The 23,184-nt window shown below is 40.6% G+C and overlaps 1 protein-coding gene across 7 annotated transcripts in view; it reads right to left on the bottom strand.

The window, feature by feature from the left end:
* Window positions 1-445: 445 nt before the first annotated feature.
* MET (MET proto-oncogene, receptor tyrosine kinase) overlaps window positions 446-23,184 on the bottom strand; it is a 92,186-nt gene continuing 69,447 nt past the window's right edge. For all 7 annotated transcript variants that reach the window (XM_062017693.1, XM_062017668.1, XM_062017643.1 and 4 more), the window contains 10 exons: window positions 17,636-17,782; window positions 15,505-15,661; window positions 14,548-14,688; window positions 12,200-12,430; window positions 9,734-9,814; window positions 8,903-9,084; window positions 7,260-7,369; window positions 3,939-4,104; window positions 2,921-3,057; window positions 446-2,782 (listed from right to left, as the gene is read on the bottom strand). In XM_062017693.1, coding sequence (XP_061873677.1) covers window positions 2,572-2,782; window positions 2,921-3,057; window positions 3,939-4,104; window positions 7,260-7,369; window positions 8,903-9,084; window positions 9,734-9,814; window positions 12,200-12,430; window positions 14,548-14,688; window positions 15,505-15,661; window positions 17,636-17,782 — 1,563 coding nt within the window. In that variant the 3' untranslated portion in view covers window positions 446-2,571. The remainder of the gene's footprint in view (window positions 2,783-2,920; window positions 3,058-3,938; window positions 4,105-7,259; window positions 7,370-8,902; window positions 9,085-9,733; window positions 9,815-12,199; window positions 12,431-14,547; window positions 14,689-15,504; window positions 15,662-17,635; window positions 17,783-23,184) is intronic.

The following is a 23,184-nucleotide window of genomic DNA, read 5'->3' as shown; positions in this document are numbered from 1 at the left end:
GATGTAGAATCAGATGCTTGATGTTCCTCATGGATAGTGACTAAATGGGAGCTTAGATGCTAAAGGCAAGTGCTGGCATCCTTGTTGGGCCACGCAGGTACTCACAATGCTTAAATTCCCAGTTTCAAATGTCACCCCCAACACTTAAGTGCATGAAGAATTTTAAGGCTTTGCATGGGTACAGCCTGTGGTTAGGGAAGAGACTTCCTACTCAAACAATCTGTGCCATAGTTGTTCATGACAAATGTTGCTCACCTTTCTCTGATCTGTTAAGGGACACAAAGCTGATGAACTTTGTGCTTAGTTTTTTGGTGCACTCTTCACATTTTTATGTTTCTGAGTTGCTCTTCTCATGTTGGTCAGAAAAAATATTCAGACTTTTATCAGCTGAACGGTCAAGTGTTAACAGTAATTACAGCACTTGGAGCATAAAGTATTACAAGAATTCATTTTAATAACGTTTATTAGGTCATAACAACAACTCTAAACATAAGTACCATTCAGCTCTGCAGATATATGAACTTACTAACATCAAATCTTTACCAGAATCACGTATTCTTACAGGTGTCCCAGACACAACATTAACTTTATTAAGCAAAAGTTCATAAATAGTAAAAATGTCCTCTGTTTCACATTGCAGCGCTCCTCAAGCATGTATGTACAAGTTTGGAGTATCTTCTCCAAATCTATGTGTCATAAACTTCCTTAGCTCTTTTAACAACCATAGAGATGATTTTTTTTTTGCCTGCAGCAAAACCTTTTGTCCTTGAGCAATCTCTACAATTAGTATTGCTCTCAGCAGACATGAAAGTTCATTTTTGAAATGAAAGTGGTGATGAAACACAACATTATCTGCTCGCTAAGTTTGCCTACACACTCTGCCCTCATTATAAATCTTTCAGTTATAACACTGTCTCCCAAGAACAATGTATCTCCTGTCTATCAGTTCTTTATCTGCACTACCTCTCTTTGAAGATCTTAAAATGGTTGGCTTGCAGCAACGGAGATACTACACTTCGGGTGGAGTGTGTTTACAGCCAGTTCTTTTCCTTTTCAATATTTACACAGTATTTTCTTAAGGTTGCTACAACTCATGAATCATGTACGTTGACATACATCTTCTGAAATGTTCACAGTGCAGTATTTTGTGGCCTAACCAAACTTTGTAAATGTCATTAAAAATAAACTTTTTTTTTTAATATAAAAATAGAATACTTTATGTGTTTCCACCAACAAACCCAGTTCTATCCTATACTAAACAAGCTATACAGTAGTATGCACAGAATTCCACAGGAACAGAAATGACATGTGATGCTTGCCCTAAAGCTATAGTACTCTTCCCTAATGAATTAAAAGTTTTCTCTACTATCTCCTTTCAAAATTGTTTCTTGGGTCGTACTTTAGAAGTAAAAGTAGGTATCATAATTCTCTGGGTTGTGTGATCCAGGAAGAGGCTAGCGGGAGCTTAGCCTTCTTTTACTCCCCCTTCTCAGCTCTGTAGGGCTGACAGGAAGAAGTTATCAACATTCCTGCTATGGCAGTGTCTTTTTAGGTCAGGGCTGGCTGCAACGCCTCTGCTCTTGACTCACCTTTGGCAGCAGATCCACCCCAGGGTAGGTGGCAGAGCCTCAGCTGTGACTCACCAGGCTGCCAGCCTGCCTGCCTCCTCTTCCTCTCTACAATAATGCCACCCATATTACTGCTTCCCAGGGATTAGCTTGGCATTTAATATGGGTGCATTAAGGTTTTTATTCTCCGAGAGTGGTTAATTCTTTATTGAGGGAAACGGAGGCTTTGCATTTTTCAGTGAGATCTGTCGATACAGGCTGTTTGACTCAAAGAAGTGGCTGAGTGTTGGAATAAGGTTGACACTAGGAATGCTTTAAGCTAGATGATTTCCCCTTCATTATATGTACCGTCTGACTACACCAGAGGGCTGGCAAGGCTGACATACTTATTTCACTACAAACCATTTTTTGACATTGATTTCTGTTTGGACAGAAATCGACAGTGGGGTTGGTTCTCCTGTCTGCCTGCCTTCTAAGAAACCTTGTTGATGCGGTGCAAAAATCCAAAGTTTGGACTGTGTGGGAGGAAAATTGCATTTTAAACTCTTTTAACTCTCATTGTTTGTCTCAGCCTTTTGTGTGAAAACCATTTCTGCGCTGCTCATTATGCTGAAGTACATGCAACAGTAATAGTCCTTCCAGCCGTACTGATTGGTATGCTACTTTCTCCTTCATGGCATTAATGATGAATCTTTGTTCTTGGGTCTGAGCACACATTAATGACAGCTAGTGGGAACTAGCTCTGGATGGTAGCACACAACGTTTCCATTTGGTAAATTGATGCAGTTGTCCGAATACTTGGAAATCACCGTGGCGGTTTATAGGATCCCATAGCCTTAAAACATACGGTATCACGTCCTTGTACTAGTGCAACCTGGGCAACAACATAAACATGTGCAAGGGTGTTCTCATAAAGACCAGGCAGTAAAAACTAGCGGACATAATGTTTTGCTTTTTGTTCATACAACTACGACTGGATTTTCCTTTGTTTCAGACACACTCGTCATGTGTCAACATCCGTGTCTGTGTTGTCTTGCGATGATAAAAGAGAAGGATAGGGAGCAATGCACTTGACGTTGACGTAAGTAGCATTGACGTGAACGTAGTGTTCCCCAATAAAAGTGGAGAAGATTGTTGATATTTTTGAAACAAGTTCAGAAAATGCTGGACGCATCTCCGGTTTTGGATGCCAGCACTTCAGCATGACTTCATACCTGCCATTCAAATCAAAGAAGAGTTCAATTATGAAATTATGTGAAAAGGAAAAAAAACTCCACCCTCTTTCCTCCCACAGTCTCACTTACTAGAATCAGAATCAACAGCATTTGCAGACGGCTTTGCAAACTACTTACAGTGGGTCAGGGCAGTATTCAGGTTGCAGCAGCCTTCTTCCTTGTAGTAAGTAAACAGTTATATCAAAAGAATTGACATCAGGATATGGTGGTGCCCCTCTTGTCATAAGTTCCCATAACAACACACCAAAGGACCACTAAGAAAACAAAGAAATAAATAATAAGTTAGAGGGCTTTACACTCAAGTTTTATAAGATGGTTTGACAGATTTAAGCAGTCAAATGCATGGATTTTTCCTTTGAAAAGTTATTTTACTGCATTCAGCTTTCTTTTAAGTGGGCTAATAAATGCTGCAGGGACTTGAGGAGCCACTTAAATTAGAGCCAGAAAAACTCAACTAAGTAAATGAAAGAAAATAAAAGCCTATAGTCTTGCTACTTAGCTGGTATAAATTGGCAGACATCTTTTGAGGTTAATGGAGCTCTGCCAATTTACATGAGCTGATGATATGACTAACCCTGTGTAAATACATACTGGAGAGAATATACGTGGTGAAAATTCTATGCATCACAGGCTAATTTGAATCTGGATTGAAAGGAGAGCTAAAATACAAAGTGATCCAGCCAACTGATGACTTAATCTTATAATTTTTTCTTCATAAATAGCCAGGTAATACTTGAGATTGCTGTAGGCAGTCTGTGAGTATTTATAAAGCAAATAAAGTGTTTTTGAGAACTATTAAATTGTACGAGTCTCAAAGTTAACCTGTTTTGTCAAGCTTTCCTGAGTCCCACCTACAGCAGGGTTCAGCTCCAACTTGGCTTTTTGGAATGTCTTTAACTTTCCCTTGGAGTGGAATTAAACTAATTCTTTCCTGAGTGGTAACAGATAATCAGGTCAAACTTGTTGCTTTGTGACTGGGACAAATACCCTTTCTGGATGTACAGACTCTTATGTGAACGAAAGTTAGATTCAAAGACAAGTTTTGGTTTGGAGTTAGTCCATTCATTAAATACCAGAGGCACCTCAGGCAATATAAGAGAATTTAATAGGTGATACAAATATGTTTGTACATTACCACATCTGACTTTGTTGTGAACTTCTGAGTTTGTAAACTTTCTAAAGCCATCCATTTCACTGGTAGTTTAGCTCCTGTTTTATTGTGCACACTGTAGTATTCTTTATCGTAGACATCTCTAGCAAGGCCAAAATCAGCAACCTTGACAGTGAATTTTTCATCCAACCTAGAGAAATGACAAGAAGTATTACCTGCAACTAAGCGGGTGAGATTTACAGTGATGGTAGATTATCGTGACTGACTTGCACTTTTGAGATCATGTCTTTGGTAGGCAGTACTTTATCTTGGATCTATTAACTAATGTAACAGTGAAACAAAAAGTGCAGCAAAGTATATTTGATACCCATTTAACACAGTGAATGAACTCAGGAAATTACTGATATTGTTTTGATTCTATAATTTGAATTACAGTTCTTTTACAACAATTGCTCTCTATAGAAAGATTTTTGCTAATAGCCTATACATCCTGATTGAATGCTACATCATTTTTTTCACAGCTGTTTCTTCTTTTGTATCCTTTGAAACCTCTCACTTTTATTTCCACATCAAGACATCACTTTTCATATTCCTATTTCCTACTCACTCTCAACTTTGATAAGGAAGGACGCATTATTATCTCAGTGACTGACAGTACACAATAATGTAGTCCTGTAACTAGGGATGTGTTTGGTATCTGTACTGGGAAAGAATTGCATAAGAGAAGTTCTTGCCCAGGTGGCCAAGAAGGCCAATGGCATCCTGCCTTGTCTCAGAAATAGTGTGGCCAGCAGGACCAAGGAAGTGATTGTCCCCTTGTAATCGGTGCTTCTGAGGCTGCACCTCAAATACCGTGTTTGATTTTGGGCCCTTTACTACAAGAAGGGCATTGAAGTGCTGTAGCGTGTCCAGAGATGGGCAAGGAAACCAGTGAAGGTCTGGAAAACAAGTCTGATGAGAAATGGCTGAGGAAACTGGAGGTGTTTAGTCTGGAGAAAAGGAGGCTGAGGGGAGACACGGTCACTCTCTAGGACTACCTGACAGGAGGTTGTAGCAAAGTGGGGTCAGTCTCTTCCCCTACAGAATGAGTAACAGGACAAGAGGAAATAGCCTCAAGTTGTGCCAGGGGAGGTTTAGATTGGATATTGGCAAGAATTTGTCCACTGAGAGGGCTCCTAGACACTGCCACAGGCTGCCCAGAGAGGTGGTGAAGCCACCATCCCTGGAGATATTTAAAAGATGCATAGATGAGCTGCTGAGGGACACGGTTTAGTGGTGAGCTTGGCAGTGTGAGGTTAGTGGTTGGACTCAATGACCTTCAAGGTCTTTTCCAACCAAAATGATTCTATAATTCTGCTGGGGTTAGAGAACAGCCATACCAGATCTCCCTGGCTTTGCTCCTCCTAAGCTTGGTATTTGTCCCGATAAGCAGTATCATTGTCAGCAAACATAGCATGGGTGTTTGCATGTTTAAGCCTGTCCTTTGGTATATGTGCAGACCCAGTCACAGCAAACACTCACTTTTGGGCTTTTTTACAGAATCACACAGTCATAGAATGGGTGAGTTTGGAAGCGACCTCTGAAGATCCCCTACTTCACCATCATCTTCCCAGCTTAAAGCACACAGTTACTGCAAGTTGACCAGGACCATGATCAGGTAGGTTTTGAATAGCTGCAAGGACAGAGACTCTGCAACCTGTCTGGGCAATCTGTGCCAATGTTCAGTCATCCTCACAATGACAGCATTTCTTCCAATGTTTAAATGCAATTCTCTCTATTTGAATTTCTGCCCATTGCCTCTGGGCCTGTCCCTGAGCACCACTAAGAAGAATCTGGCTTCATCTTCTGTACTCCACCACATCAGGTATTTGCACATGTGGATAAGATCCTCCTGATCTTACTTATTGTCCAGGGTAGAAAAAAAAAAATCAGCCTCTACATGTGGCATTTCCTTGTCTTGAATTCATGAAGTTTGTGTCTGGACAACTCTCTGGTCTGTTGAGTCCCTCTAAATGGCATGCAACCATCTGCTGTATTTACTGCTGCAATAACTAAACCAATATCAATGAAGGGAGCAGGAGGGGTGAGCAGGGGACAGTTTATGCCATGGCAGTTTCCTGCATGTCTTCCAGGATAGTAGAATAGAGTTGAGAGTTCACGCGACAGTATTTGCATTTGCATGGTTTCCTTTCTGATGGACATTGATATCGTGGCAGAGACTGTGCTAAGTGTTGGATTGCACATGGCCACTGGGGAATGTGAGTCTTCAACTCTACACCTTCCTCCCATGTGGCAGCAGCTCTCCAGGCTCTCCAGAAGTACAAGAGCAGCCATTCAGCTGGTGATGTGAGACCACCTGATAGCTGTTCCCTCCTCACCCAAGGAAGAGACAGTAGGCCAGAGGGAATGTGCTATTGCCACTATTTGGACTTGGATTAGATGAACCAGGACTTTTATTCAGTAACTCCACTCCTTCCTTTGTAGGAAACCTGAAAATCATGCTGCTTGTGGCTTTCTTCCTCCCTTAAAAAACCAAAAGCTGTAAGAAAATGGGTTTTTTTTGTTTTTTTTTTTTTCAGAGGCTCTTCAGCTGCATGAGTGGCACCCTTTGAGAAAAGAACAAGAAATCTGACGTCACAGGTGATGTCACCTTTTCGCAGCCTGAGTTTGATTATGACATACTAAACCCAAACTCTAATGTTTAATCCTGTACCTCATTAATTCACAACACAGATGATGAAGCAGCGTAATGGTATCAGCAACTCCTGTATCAGCTCTTCTCTGAACTGATCTGTCTGCCTATCCAGATACTCATAAGATTCTTTGCATACTCTGATTTTTAAATGTCAATTTGTGTGCGCTACTGAGCCAAAGTAAGCTCCCAGTCATGTAATAGAAGATTACTGTCAAGAGGTCTCACTGGTGTTTGTGTTCCTGTTTTTCTCACAAAGTTGCCCTGTGTTCCTCTCCCTCCTGCTAGGTGCGGCAGCAGAGACGTGCTGCTTCTGAAGAGGCTGGGTGGAAACACAGCAAGTTGAGACAACAGCAGTTTAACTTCCCTTAGGAGATGCCTTTTCAACTCTAACCAATGATTTTGAAAGGCTACACTTTCACCTCAGCTCTTCTTATTTCCCACACTCAGAAAAAGCTTATGCATAAGAAGTGAGCCCTTAGCAAGTTGAGTAGCTCATCAGTATGCAAGACAAACATCAGTGTAATTATGGAACAATGAAAAAAAACATCCTATTTTGACTAAAAAAGCAGAGTCCTGGAAATTTTCACTCGTCTCATTGTCTTGCACAGAAGAATGTGATAACGTGGCTGGAATTAGATGTTTGTACTTACATACAGTTTCTTGCTGCCAAGTCTCTATGGACAAACTTTTTGCTTGCAAGGTATTTCATCCCTTTTGCAACTTGAAGGCCAAATCCAATTAAATCTTTTACTGTTGGATTCTGTAAGATACAAACATTTGTGATACAATCAATGCAGAAGTCCAAGGCACAGACTGTTTTGTGCTGTCACTCTGGTTTTGACACACCTATCTTGCCACCAGTATGATGAAGACAGGTTAGTGCTTGTACTAAAACTGTTGTCAGTTTACGTCAAGTTCTTACTCCCAGTGAATAAACACACTTCAAGAAATCAAAAAGGCTGACAGAGTGGAGTTTGTGGCATAAGCAGCATGACCTGGGCTGGGAAATGGAACAGTATGCTGAAACCTGGGCATCACAGCCCATACACAAAATTCACATCTGTGAACTGAGAGTAATAGCATGTAACTCAGCATGAGGTGCCGACTATGAACTTGAGGCTCACCAGCCAGAAATGACCAAGGAAGGAGAAAAAAGCCTAAGTTATCAGCAGTATGATGCCATGGAAAAGGCAAATGAAACCACAGCAGTTACCAGACGAAGATTTTTCTGCAAAAATCGGTCACCGTTTGCGCTGGTCTGAAAGGTGAGACCTTACTGAAAATGTTAAATATCAAAATAAGCACAGACATAAACTTGTAATTCTTTCATCCAACAGCATGACTCATTATGCAACAGTAAGGTCCCACAGATTTTTGTGTTGTTAACATTGCTCCATATCACTTTCTTCTGTGGAACAATCTTGTTCAACTGTGGTCATTATTCTACTTATTTCAGGCAGGACCACAGCACGATTCACAGGCGAGGGCTCTGCTGCTTGCAGAATGAAAGAAACTGAAAAAGGAAGAAGTCCCTACCTGAGAAAGCTTAATGTCCCCAACAGTGTGACAAGATGCCTTTTTCTTAGAAGTTGTCCTGGCTATTCTTGATTGCCATAGAGGCAGAAGTCACTTTATATTGTTCTACCACTGTGAAATGGGGGAAACACTACAGTATAAAGTGGGCGTACACTACCTGAGGCAAGAACTGTGACTTATACTTGAGAGAAAGCAGTGAGGCGCATTTGAGAAACCTGCAATCTTTCACTGGAAACAGGGAATATCTCTGATAATAAGAGTACTTGTGGTTTGCATAACAATGGCCCTTTTACTTTGTTATGATAAGAATTAGAAATATGGGTAATAACGGGACTGTGACAGTAACTGGACACAGAGATCCCTTACTGAGGAGCTGGAAGAGCAGATGGTGGCGACTGGCACAGCTGTGCTGAAGTCAACAGAGATATGCCAGTTTAAACCAGCAGATGGTTGGGCCCCTTGACTTAGATCTCATAAACACATTTGTTTATAAAGAGGCTTATGGATGGGAAATGAGAAATACTTATTGCTGATAATTTCTGGGAAACATTCTAGAGAGGAATTTGAGGGGGAAGGGAAGGAGTGGCAGTGCTGTGGTCAGGCTCTGTGCCAGCCTACGCAAGTGCTAAAGGTGAAGGTGTAGTAAAAGCAGCCGGCCTCAGACGTAACACAATTATCAGAGCTCCTAAGCCCTGGTGCTGGAGCAGGCCGTGGCTAGACTCACAGAACCCTTTGGTAGGCCTCACCACGTACTCACGTGAGTCTCATTTCGAATGAAGTTCCGAAGATCTCCGTGTTTCATGTATGGAAGAACGACCAAGGGGGATCCTTCACTGGGCAAACAGATGCCCAGGAGCGACAGAACATTAGGATGAGTGAAATCTTTCATGATTATTCCTTCTTTCAGAAACTGAGCTACTTCTTCCAGGTCTGTGATTCCTGAGAAATCCAGTGATAAAATGAGTTAATTAAAGGAAACCCAAACAAACTGCAGTTCATTTCTGTACAGCATGTCATTGCACAACAAAGTGATCATGAGAAGCTACGAACATGCTCAAAACCTCCCACATTCCAGCTAGGTTATTTGCACTGGTTTTCTTACAATGACCAAATACAATTTGTTGATGATTTTAATTCCATTTCTCCTTTTCTTATTATGAATTATTTGGAATTAAACAACACCACTTGAGTAAAGCCTTTCTTTAATAAATGTTGTTGTAGTCTCTTCCTGTTTTTCCAGCAGCTTTGCCCACTCTTTAGCAATTTAACTTCCCAAACCAAATCTTCAGTATTTAGTAGAATAATAAAAAAAAAACATTGCCTTTCCCTCATTTTCCCATGTCCTTTTATTTGTACAGGAAATATTTGGGCATTTAATTTGAAGTACAAATATATACATACATATATATATATACACATACACCAATGCCTTGTGGTAATCTGAAGTTATTGCATTGCTCCAGAGAAAACTCTGATGTAGCTGCAACTAAGAATCTATTTGTGAAAGTATACTTCATTTTAATTAATTAGTTCACCCTGATCATCTTTCGAATTATGGTGATGTCTCACTATTAAATGTGTAACTCACTATTCAGCGACTTCACAGCACAATGAATTTTCCTGCCATCGTTATCCAGCAATGTCCCATGGTACACACACCCAAAATGTCCTGTGTAAAAAAATAAGCAAGATTAGTTTTTATAAGTAAAATTAACTTTCTGGTATCTTCCACTGAGTAGCAATTATGCTTTAAGAAAGTGATCACACTCTGTGTCTGTCCAATTCCCAACATATGTAATGTGTACTTCATAACTAACGTTCATGGAACTACCGTTACATAAAACCATCACTTCATAAGACGAAATCTCTATTTGCAGCATAACTGATATTTCTTGACCTATCTGGAGAGTATAAATAATGACAAGGCTGGTGCCACAACTGCTTTGTGTTCTTATAACTGCTCCGTGTTCTTGCATTGACTATGCACACAAAAACCATGTCAGCCCCTTCCCACCATACACTCCTGTGAGACGCATGTCAAAGGAGGGCACGGCAAGGCACAAGGGAGCAGTTACGAGCTGACACGACCACTGGATCACTGGTTCCCTGTGGTCTGCAAGCCCCTGCTAAGTGGTCCACTGGATTGTACAGCCTTGATGTGTCTTCAGTGGAAAGTTCCATAAGGAGGGTCACTACGGCCTTATAGTTTCTCAGGTCGTCCTATTCCATGGAAAATGCTGAATGTTATGTGGTGTGTGGGCTATCAACGGTTTGGGAGTTGCTGTACTGATCACAGACTGACCACACCACGAGGCCACAGTCTGTGGTCTCTGCTATGTCCTAATTCCGAGTGGGAAATGTCACTAAAAGATGGCAAGCAAAACTTGCCTTCTTTCTCACAGTACAAGCAGTGAAATAAACTGCCAGGGACACAGAAATCCTTCCTGATCCTGTGCTTTCCTGCCAAGCAAGTGGGGTAGTCTATGGAAACCTACTATGAGAAGTCAGGTTGGCCTGTTGGGGAAACAGAAAACTTTGAGCTCCAGGCACATGCATTAATTCATCCAAATAAAATTTGGTAGATGTAATGGTGGCTTTCATTCCCAAATCTACTCTCTACTGGACACTTCAAAAATATTAATATTTGCAGTTAGAAAGCAAAATACATTTTTGTCAAGTGTCAATTCTGAAAAGAACAAGATTATTTGATTAATTCTACCAGGTTCCAGTCGTAAGTGCTGGTCAGAGCCCAGTTGGCTCTGCTTTTGGCTTGGGGTAAAATTAATAAAAAGTTTGTTTTATAAAAGCAACTAAAATCCCATCAGACCACAGATTGTTTGGAGCCTGGGCACAAATCCTAAAGCTTGGATCGGGTGTGTCTAAAATATGTTTGGGTTTGGCTCATTTCTAGTTATGGAGGAGAAAATTAAAAGTGGTTAATTATATCTGTGTCATTCCTGATATTTTTCAACATTAAAAAAAATGGGGAATTACTTGGACTTTTCTGAAACAAGATAGAAAGGGAAAAGGCCCACCCTTGCTTTGGGGATGATGAAGTGTAATACATGGAAGGGAAACACACTGTCTGTTTGATTTGTGGCTATTTTCCTGCAGAAGAGGCATTAGGAATATCAGTTATAGCCAAATTTTTATCAGTATTCTGATACTCAACAAGAGACCTCTCATCCACGATCTGCAGAAGTACTGAAAATCCAGTTTCTACTTGGGTTACTAATAGATACTCAATAGTACTGAGTTTAATAAATGCCCCTAGGAGAAATCCCGAACCAGAGCTATGAAAGAAGGAGGGAAACTGCTTACAGAGATGTAAAGGAGTAGGACTGATGGGAAAAATTCAGAAAAACAGAGGACTTGCTATATCAGGGACAAAAATAAGGGGAAGTGAATGAGGAGCTACACATTGCTGCAGCTGAGGTGAGAGGAATGAGAGGGAATCGAGAGCCTTTAGCACGAGGAAACAATTAGCAAATTCCTCAGAGCTGGGGTAAGTTGCAAAGGGAGAAGGAGCATGTGCATTTCACCTGGCCCAGGGGGACTTTCACTGAGTGCACTAGTGACTGCAGGAGCTTTTGATGCCGCCTAGCAATCCTGCTCTCAAGCTCCTAGTTTAAGGCGGCATGTGCCCCTGCCTCAGCACTCCCTGCCACGTAGGCCTCTGGGCCTCAGGCTCCTGCAGCATTCCACGGCAGCCTCACTCCTGCATCGCAGCCTCATGGATCAGAAGCCTTAACTGAGTTTTTCTGTAGCCTGCAAAAGGGTGAGAGTGAGGCAGCTGAGAGGGAACCAGCAAGTGTCTGAGCTCAAAGGAGCCCCATTAATTGGCAGACTCCTTCCTCCCTCTGGTGTCTTCTCCAACTGATCAAATTTCCAACCCTTCATCTGACTTCAAAGCAGAGCCTTGTGGTTCAGTGCAAGGGAAGAAGTGCTCTAAGAGGTAAGAAGCCTGAAACACCTCCAGGCAGACATCTTATTCAGAATGGTTTGTAATGAATGGATGTGCAGCAGTTTGAAAGGTAAGAGTCTCGGTACCCACCTCTTCCTATTACTTCACTGAAGTGCACAATCAGGCTGTCGGCACCAATCACTACATGCTGCACTTCTTTGACCAGGTCGGGATTTAGGGCACTGATGTCAATGTGGACGTTAGTTTGGAGAAGTGGACTGGCTAAATCTGAGTCTCCGCTGGACAGAATTGGGGAGAGGTCAGAATGAGGATACTGGGCAGGTCTGCACGATCCATTCTGAGACATGCTTGGAAACTGATCTGCAAGAGGAACAGAAACTGTTATAAACCTTTCAGACTTCTTGGAAAATGAAGAGTTTCACTGCATTTGTAAGCAAAGGTTTGAATTTATCAGTTTGGGAAGTGGCTTGGCTTTGCAGAAGTTCAGGTCACAAAGGGAAAATGAAAATATGCATTGCTAATCTGCCAAACTCCAGGAAAAACATGTCACTAGAAACTTATGCTTGTCTCAGCTCTACTTTTATGAAAGTAAATGGCAGAACGTCCACTTTTCTGAGAGGACGGAATGAAGCCTCGTCTCTCCTTGCCAAGTGTGGGTTATAGCAGTTCTAGTAATTGGGAGTAACAAGAGTAAAATGGAAGAATGACAGAGACATGGGAAGAGGAAGTCATGAACAATTAACAACATGAAGCCTTTTATTATTGCCATGTTCTAATTTGGTAGGGAACTTAACATTTCATGAAGGTTTCCAAACTGCTGGTGACTAGCTATATTTATCCAATGGTAAATATTCAACCAGGGAAATGCCTAGAGGTGATTCATATCCTGTAACTGCTGAAGATAATACAGTTGGTGCTACTCATGAAAATAACATGAGCCAGCTGATTTAAAATAGCAGAAATTAAAATGCTTCAGTCATGAAAGAAGTATTTACTTGAGAAAATGATATTTGTCAACAGCATGTTGTTCAAGTATTTTAAATTGCTTTTATTTAAAATATTCTAGTATTTTTTTATAATAGAATAAAAAACCTAAATTTATTTGACACTAATTTCTATCTGGAATGATTCCAGTGCAGTCAATGAGCAGAATTTCACTCAGAGTCAGAAAGAAAAAAAAAGGAAACAAATTTGACATCAGAAATTATCAGGTATTTGATCACAGAGTAAAAGATGTTGTACAGACACGCTTTACATATTTATGTATAAAACTTGGGAAATTTCATATACTGCTGTTATCACTCCAGGTGCTGAGAAAAACTCAGCGCTGCTCTATCTAGAAGCAAAACCATGAACTCCTACATTTACAAAGCCACACTTATGCCACCAAGGGCAGATATCTATTTAATAATCCCAGTAAAATACTCTAGCAATGGCTGCAAAATATTTCTTACAGCAGCTACCCTTAAATCTGTATGTTTCCTAGTGTTTCTGATGTTTTGTTCTTCAATGTAAACATTCCTACAGGAACACTGAGTGAACATGCTTCCTCCTTGAGTGTGCTCTCCACTGGGCTTTGGCAGTGCACAGTGGCCCCAAGACCACTGCAGATTTACCTGCCACCAAGGGCACCACTCTGCATTGTGTACCACTTTCCCTTCTAACCAGTGGCACAGGCTTTCCTTTTCCTTTGGGAATCTTTCAATCAAGAAACTTCCTGTGCAAGCTGGCGGCAGCAATTAAAGAATCATAAAGGAAGCTGGGAACAGGCCTGGCTCTCAAACAGCTCCAGAATTGGGGATTACAAAGGTAGAATAAGGATTCGAAGTGATTTCTATTGAGTTGTATAAGGCAGCACGTGAAATAGTACAAGCTTATGTCTATACCAAGACTAACAAATATCTGTGATATCGTAATATATTAGCTCCCAATAGTTAAAGATTCTTTAGTGGTAATCACAGAGACTCTTTAATGGAAATCACAGAACATGGTCTCCACATGTCTTAAAGGACATATTCAGCCTAAAACGCTACAATAAGTGCAGCAGAGTGCTCTTCTGGAGAACACCCACCTTAAAAGCGTGTTATAAGGCACAAACATGTATTCAGCATAAGGTCATTCTTCCCTCAAGGCCACAGGCCTGAAAATGAACAGCAGCATGTTTCCTGCGACTGGCATGTAGGCACACATGGGCCTCCGCTCAATTTGTCACAGTTTCACATCCCTTTAGCTTAATTCTTAAGATGAGCATTTTTGTTGAGAGTTTTTACTTATAGTATTTTATATATTCCCCCAACTTGAGCAAAAGTAAGAGAAGCTAAGTTCAATTAGCAAGCCTCTGTACACATGAAAGTCCCAAACAATACAGGCATGGACAAAAGATGAGAAACTGAAATTAAGATATTGATCAGAATAGCTATCATCTGAAGACACATGAAAAGCAAGATGTATAAAACGTCATGGGTATGGATTCTCACCTTCTAGGAAAGTTGATCTGTAGTCTACAGATTCACTTGAAACCATTTCTGTTGTTGGACTCACACTCCTGGCACTCACCAGCCTGTCCAGGTGAGGAGTGTGCACTCTGCCATCATAGCGCACCAGCTCACTTCCCAGATCTGAAGGGAGAGGAGAAATAAATATCAGCAAATCCTTGTGTTTACCTCGTGACAACATTCATTTAGGCATGTATTCAAGTTTAGATGTTCTGTTCCGCTGGGAACAGGATTGGGGTTGCTGCTGAGGCAGACGAGCAGGACCTGAATGTGAGCTACTTGTACAGCACAAGCTTTGCTGTAACTTGTGTTAAAGCCCCACTTTTGGCAACACTGGAAGAGTCAAAAGAGCTTCAAATGCTCTGGGGCCAGCTTCATAATCTATCTGCGATACTGTGTCAGAACAAGACCTGGTATATACCTAGTTCTTTTCTTCCTCCTCCCTTATGTAGTGTGTCAGTTTCTACTTGAAGAAAACCCAGATGTTTGGACCAGTGAGGAAGCACACTCTGACCAAGTTCCTGATTTGGGTGAAGAGAAGACTGGGACACTGCAGTTGCTCTGTGTCTTGCACAACTTAGGCATGGCCTGGAGGACTACAAAGCAACTGGATGAAGCTGGAGTGCTTGTGATTCCATGCATGTCATTTACTCGTCCCCTCTTCCAAGGGCTAATTAGGGAAGAGAGGTTACTAAGTTTTCCTAATAGTTCAGAGTTCCTCTGAAATCCTTCTCCTTTAGACACACTGTGCCCCTTCACCCAGCTCAGGCAAGAGCCAAGGGCTGAAATGCAACTAAACATTGGGCTTGATTGTGAAAACTCTGCTGATAGGTCACAACAGGGCATTGCATGGCAGTTAAGCAAAGCATAAAATTCTGTAAGTTTTAAAAACATAAGATATAATAACATAAATATTTGATGGAATTGACTATGATGGACCTTTAATTTGTTTCTTCTTCCTTCTCCAGAGGAAAAACACCAAAAAGATAAAAAGTAAAACTGATGTTGAAACAACTCCAGCAATTAGTCCCGTGAAATTCTGGTCTTGCCGAATCAGCACTTTTCCAATGACTGTTGACAAAACTTCTTGCTTCCACTAAAAAAAGCAAAGAAAAAACCAATAGTGTAATAATTTAAAAAGACAAATGTATTACTAGCACTAAAGTATGAGCTGATATGTCCCATATGTATCAAATCTTGGTTTTGCGATGTTGTACTGCAATAAGACACTGGGAGTGGAGAAATCATTCTGTTGGTATATGCGAACGCAGACAGACACATTTATTATTGATTACACGCCTTCAAGAGATCTGGTAGTGACACAGCTATGTATGTGCTATGCCACACACATGGCATGCACCCACACACACACTCTGGATAACAGGGTCCTACTGCTACCAGACGTTAGCTCAAAATGCTAAATTCACACTTTTACTCAAATGGTGCACAGAAATGTACATGCCTATGGGTATACAGGTCAAGATGTATGTTAAAAAAAATCGCCTGAATGTCTTTAATATGGGTTCTTCTGGCATAAATACCCTGTAACATCAAACTTGCTGTTGACAGTGTGCCTGCATTTTAGTTCCCAAGGTCATGTGAACCATCTCTTGCCAGCTTCTAGCTTGTTGACAGTTTAAAGAAACACAACAAAACAAAACAAAAAAACAACTCTAAAATCAACAACCAAATGAAGAGCAAGCAGCAAACAGAGAAAAACTGTTTTAGGTCACACGGCACTAGCTCAGTCACTTGGAACGCATTTGGCCATCTTTTCTCGTTCTCCTGTGGAATTCATTCCTCTGGGTACTGTAATGATGGATTTGCCCGTCAAAAGAGCAAATTTTCTTCTTCACTGGGCAGAGTGCAATTTCTGAGGTTCCTTGCCAGTAAACATGCAGAAACCTTATTTAACCCCTTTATGTTGTGTTCTTGTCTATGTGCAGAACATCATCTATATCTGTTTCTTAGAAGTGAAGGAAATATTACGCAGTAGAGCTGACTGAATGTAGTGCCAGTCCCAGTTGCATATGTAAAAATATGAACAGGCATGCAACACATGTACAAGCATTAGGTGAAACTAAGCACTAACAGGTCTGGGAAACAGATACACCAAAAGAAGAGCCATATCTAATTTTATAGTTTGTCTGATATATCCAAGAAATTTAATTTGTGCTTTTCAAAATAAATTAATGTTAAATTAAATTAATGTTTACCTGCACTAATAAAGAAAATGAGTTACTCCTATTTACTTAGATTGCAGTAGCATGTAGGCATGCCATCAACAGCCCAGAATCCCATTGAGATTACTGCTATAAAGACATAGAAAAAATAGATGGTCCCTACTTCAGAGAGCTTACATGCACTTAGACAACTAGCAAAATCTCTACTGTTTTCAGTGGATCAAAGTCCATGACTTTAATTTAAAGGTAATCCCAATCTGCTGTGATTTTCCTTTTTTTTTTTTTAATATTTAAAATAATACCAAGATACCAAAAGATTTGTGTCTTGTTCAAAACTGACTACGATTTAAATTTGCAGTAGCAGTTTGAATCACTCTAGTGAGACTATCCTTATAACAACAGTAGAACTCAAACATTTGTCCTAAGTGTCTGCATCTTACAAAAAGAAATGCAATGAAATTACAGAAAGCAGATAAAAAACCCTTTCAGAAAGGATCTCATTCTCTTGACTGCAGAAGAATTTTTTTGCTGAAAAAAGGGCTTGTGAGCTCCAAAGTAAACCTACTCCATTATAACTTCCCATTCCTCCCCATGTTTCCTCTTGTGTTTGGATTAGTAACTATAATTTCATTTCTGTGCTTAGTTAGTGCTACTTTATGCCTAAGGCTCCAGAAAGCCTCTATACAAACAGGTAATAACAACAACCAGGATTATACTTATTTTTAAATAGATGAGATTATTTGAATTTCCATCACAAACAAACAGGGACAGAGTTATCTCTGTAAACACAGGCTCAGGCTTAAATTTGAAGTTTATAGGTTCAATAGTGACACTGGGAATGATAATAAAAAGACATTAATATCTCATGTGCAGTGTAGCTGCCTCACCTCTATATTTAGCTCGCTGTTGGATTTCAGGAGATCGCTGGGAACTGTACACAAAATAGATTCTGACTGCAAGAGGAGGTTTTCGCAGCTTTTATTTCCAACTTTTAGCACCTCTCCTTTAACAGCTTCTGAATCAATATAATTTCCCTTGGAAAGAAAAAAAACACAACAATTTAATATTATATAATCATCTCATAAAAGTTAAGGAAAGTTCTTTTATTACTTTGGAAAATGTATTTAATGGAAAAACAACTGTGAAATAAAAGATTAATGCAATTGTACATTGCCCAGTCAATATGCATGTATCAGTTTTTTTTCATGTAAACAGGAGTCTGACAGACAGGCCAGAGCTGGGATGACAAAGTTTATGGATAACATCTGCTGTTGCTAATTCTCAAACAGACCATTCACACTTCCAAAAATGTAAATGTCTGAGGGATAAATCCTGTTGGTCCCGTTCAGATTTTTGCGTAATTTACACAAGGAAGGATGCATCCTGTGACCCTGCTGTTTATATAAAACTGGCATTACAATGCCCACAATCTCAGGGCATCTCAAACACTTTCTTTCTCAAGTGCTTATGGCAGCAGGAATGAAGCTTTCAAAAAGAACTAACTAATTATAATCAGAAAAATGCACAAATCTGTTAAAATCAGGTTTCATAGACCAAAAGAAGACAGCATGGAAATCACTTTCAGAAAACCTGCTCAGAAAACCTGCTTTCACATCCCACTGGATGAAATATTATTCCTTCTGCTATTGTGACAGTAATGTCTAAAGGCCAAGTTCAGGGCCTTTTGTGCTCAGGAGTGCATCAGTATTTAAGAATCTGCCCTATCCAGTCATGATGAAAGAACAGGCATATTCAGTGGGATTAAAAGGGGAGAAAGGAGGATGGGGAGTAACACTAACACTGGCTATTTATGTGGGCTGGATCTGGGAGTTTTTCTAAGAAGGGAGGAAGGTGTCACAGGTGACACTGCTATGAGGTCTCCTGTACTGGAAAGAAAGCAAAAATCCTGTTCAGGGGGGCAAAAAAAAATCTTACACTAACATATGTTTTAGGTCTGCTGCAGAATGAGACTGAACCCTGGGAAAGTTTTACTAAACATATAGGAGAGCCAGTTCAACATCCTATTTTGCCTAGCAAAGCCAGACCCCAGTTAAATGCTTTTTAATTGCTAGCAAAACTACCCCAACATTTCACACTGTTATCTTCTGTCTTCTTGGAACCACTCAGTTTGGCTTAATCAAATATCCAATGGGCCAGGAAGCATGGGACTGACTGCTTATTGCTGATTACTATGGACACTTGCTGCAGATTGTGAACCACTCATGTTCCAATCTTTCCTTTGAATGATGTGCCTCAAAAGATTTGAATTTGAGTCTACCATCTTCAGGATAAACATTATCCTGGAGAGTATGAGTGAGTTTCTTTTTCTTCTACACCAAATCTTAGAGTTTTTTCTCCACCAAAACCAATACTTACCAAGGAAAAAAAAAAAACCCCATACTGATGTTTCCTAAGGCAGTCCTTAGACATTTACAATGAAGACAGTTGCTTTTACTTGCTACCATTATATTAGCTTTAATATATTATAGTTTCAAATATATTTGCTATATTCCCAATATCTTGAGAGTTTCTCAGTGATTTTGTTCATCTCGGAACCACAGAATTTGCCTATGATTTAAAGGAAATAAGGAAACTAGCTCCTGTGAGAACTAGGAAACATTTCAAAACGGATATTTTTGCTGAGCAAGGACCTTGCACACAAGCTGGACAAGCTTGTTACAACAGTAAGTAGCGGTTGCAAATCAATCTGATAGATCAATGGCAGTACAGCTTCAGAGAGATGGGAAAAATTCAGGTGAAATCCAGAAGCAGTAGGAACATAAACTAAGGCTTGGAAATTTTCAGATTGGTGTCAGATAAATTTTTGAGTTTTCTAAGCAGAGTGGGTTGACTTGGAAAGAACAAAAAGTTGCTGCATCTGCAGAGCTTTCACTTCAGCTTGCTCAGAAATTCCAGGGTTTCCATATTGCCATTGAAAGAAATGTAATTTTCCATGCCATGTGGATGAAGATTAAAAATACAGTGATGTATAAATAGATAAGAAGAGTTCCTTAAGATTGTCTCTTAAAAAATGTGTTGCACTGGCTTAGGAATAGAGTAGGCAATTTATTAAGTCTTGTTGGACTCTTGAGTTTTAGGACAGATGTGCCAGAGGACAGCCAAGATCTCAGATGTGATGTGTAACACTAAATGACAATTGTGCTACGTATTTCTCTAGTGGAAAGTTTATACTTCTAAATACATTTTAGTTAGTGGCCCATTCCTAGGTCTGCTCTGGAAGCAAGCAGAGTACTTGCACCAGCTTGGTGCATAAGCACAACCCTAGACTAGGCCAGGTCTCTGGGCAGACTGAGGTAAGAAGCTGTTGCTTGCTTTGTTTTTTTTTTCTTTCACAGCTAGGACATGCCTGCTGACAGCCCAGCTTACAGGTCTGGGTCAGTGGCTCCTGTGGGATGCAGCAAGTAGACTTCATCCTCTTCAGCACGCTCAGATCTTCAGCTGTCCCAACAGCAGAACACGAGAATTTCTCCTGCTCTGAGAGCTTCCTGTGCTGGCATGAGACAGGACCACTTCTGAAGTGGTGTCTTCATGGTGTTCAAGCAGAGCAGTGCCTCCATGACCCCTCTGACTGGGCCATGATGGGCACTGAGAGACTTCAAAGAGCCACATACTTGGCAGAGGAAGACAGTGATGATGTGGGACCTTGACAGGCTCAGCAGTGTGGAAGACAAAAAGGCTGGCACCGAAGACAAGAAAGGCTGGCATTCATGGCACACAGTGCCCTGACTGTGTTTTAGACAGAAGACTTAACGTTTTCTTGTGTGTAACATTTTCTTACAAAAACGTCTTACAGTCATCAAGGAAACCAAACAGAACTTTTCAATTGGTACCCACTGCCATTTGATGAATGCCAGATATGTCACACTAGATTAGTTTGATTGAAAAACTTGTGATAAAAGCTCCCTCCACTCCTCTGAAACTAATTAAGAAAAAGATAAAAGAACTTTGGTTTGGTAGAACAGACTGTTCACTGGAGCAAGCTGCCATTTAATTTCATGCTGAGCTTGCTTAATTACCACACAAAATATGACCATGAGGCATGTAAACTTGTATGTGTGTATTTTTGAATATGGGTACGGGGCGAGGGAAAAGTGGCCAATATGGCTTGTAATGATCTTTTGGCTCCTGACTATAATTTCCACAAGTCGTCCCACTGTTTGGATAGAAGCATCCCACTATAACTAATTCTATTTAGAGGAAGATGTGAAATTGGTGCTCATTCATGCCTTGCTCTAGGAGATCAGCTTTCGATAATGTTACACTCCAGCTGGTTGCCAGGAAATAACCAGGGCATTAGGCTTAGGTGGACATCTGCCTTAGGTGCCATGACTACAGGTGACATAAATAGAACAAAACTGTGACTTTGTTGAGTTGTCAGTGGGACAGTCCTCGGCCATCCTTTCTCACCTGAATGGCTTCTTCCCAGCAATAAATAGCACTAGCGACCTCTCCTTTACGGAGAATAAAAGGTTCAAGGGTAAAGAAAGAAGAGATTTTAAAAAATGGCTAATTTTTGACCCTCAGTCCATGGGAAGACTATGGAGCAAGTCCTCACAGAAACATTTCCAAGGCACAGGAAGGACAAGAACATGACTGGGACCAACCAGCACAGGTCTCTCAATGCCAGGCTTTGCTTGGGTAGCCTGAGTGCCTTCTGTGCTGAGATGATGGGCTCTGTAGAGCAAGGGATAGCACCGTACAATGTTTACTCGATTTTAGCAAGGTTTGCGACACAATCACTCCTAACAACAAAATCAAATTGGGAGAATATGGACTGGATGGATGGACTATAAGATGAGTGAAAAACTTACTGGCCATCAGCTGAAATCTTGGAAAACTAACAAGCAACATTCGTCAACAGCTGGGATACTGGAATCAATGCTTCTTAAAACCTTCATTGACAACCTGCACAAGGGACAGGATGCACTGTCCTTGCACTTTCAGATGACATCAGATTTAGGAAAATGAGTGATATACTGGAGCACAAGGTGAAATGAGGCAGCAGTGTGCCATCATAGTGATGAAGGCTCAGCACATACTTTAGTAACAGCAAAGTCAGTAGATCGCAGGCAATTGTTCTACTCTACTCAGCACCTGTGAGGCCACAGCTGGACAAACATGTCAAGATACGAACCCCACAGAACAACTGGATGAAGTACAGCAGAGGGCCACTGAGCTGGGAAGGGAGCTGAAGCACAGGATGCACAATGCAAGGCTACTGGGGCTGGGTTTTTTGATGCTGTAAAATCTCCATTCTTAGAGATTTTCAAAACTCATCTAGACAAGGCCACAGGAACTTGACCTAATTTTTAACTGCTTTGAGCAAGAGGGTTAGACAACAAAGATCTCTAGAGGTTCTTTCCAGTCTAAGTTATTCTATGATGTTCATATCAGTCTTCTTTCCAATTGGTTGGTATGTATGACCTGGAAAATACTGGAAAACACTGCTGTCACTGCACAGAGGCACTGAGCCATGCAACAGCTTTACATTCCCAGCGCTCTGTTGACCCCCACACCAGAACTCTTTCTAGCCTTTCTCCACAGATGAACAAGAGAATTACTCTGCATTGAGGAAGGGATAATTGTATGGCCAGGAGTTCCCAGTAGAAAAACAAAACAAAACTCCCCAAATTGATTGATTATTCTTTAGAATTTGACCAAAAGACCTTGTGAAGACAGATCAATATTCAGCAAATTTGACTGGAACTCAGCATGGTTGACAGAAGCTCTGAAGCAACCCCCTCTGATTTCCTGCAGCTTAGAAACTGACCCACTGGACCATCATGGAGTCAAATACCTCAGGGCTTCAAGATTTCATGACTGTTACAGGGAAAAAGAGTTTTAGCTTAAGCAGAGCCATGAAGAAGCTACACAAAGAGATAATCCCAACATTACAACAAATTCTCTTCCATAAAGCATTTTTTAGAGATTATATTCTATATACATTATAGATATTCTATATCAATTACATAAATATAAGCATGATTTTTTATAAACATTCATAGTAAAATACAAATATCTGTATTTACACTGTTTCTATTTGATATACTAACTCAGAAAAGCACTAAATTCTCCACAGCACTGAAGTAGAGAGCAGCCTGTGCCTGCGAGGGCTCTGAATTCCTAAGAGATGTTTCTCAGTGCCGTGTAGGTTTCTCTCAACGCTCTTTCAAGAGGCACTCAGCATTGGCTTTATGTTTTTCATGGATCTGTAAATATTTAGGCTACAACAGTGACTGATCCTCACGAGTGACTTTGTGCACAGGCCAGAGTTTCATTCAACTCTAGAGCATCACAGCTGCCAGGCCACTTTCTAAAGGCAACTCCACATATTTCATGAAGAAGGGAACAAAATCCTGTGACAGAAAGAGCTGGGACTGGCATGCTGACCACACTTCAGGTTCTGGGCTGCTGA

Source organism: Colius striatus, chromosome 1 (assembly GCF_028858725.1).
Source record: "Colius striatus isolate bColStr4 chromosome 1, bColStr4.1.hap1, whole genome shotgun sequence".
NCBI lineage: Eukaryota > Metazoa > Chordata > Aves > Coliiformes > Coliidae > Colius > Colius striatus.
This window is presented reverse-complemented; position numbering and strand designations above follow the sequence as displayed.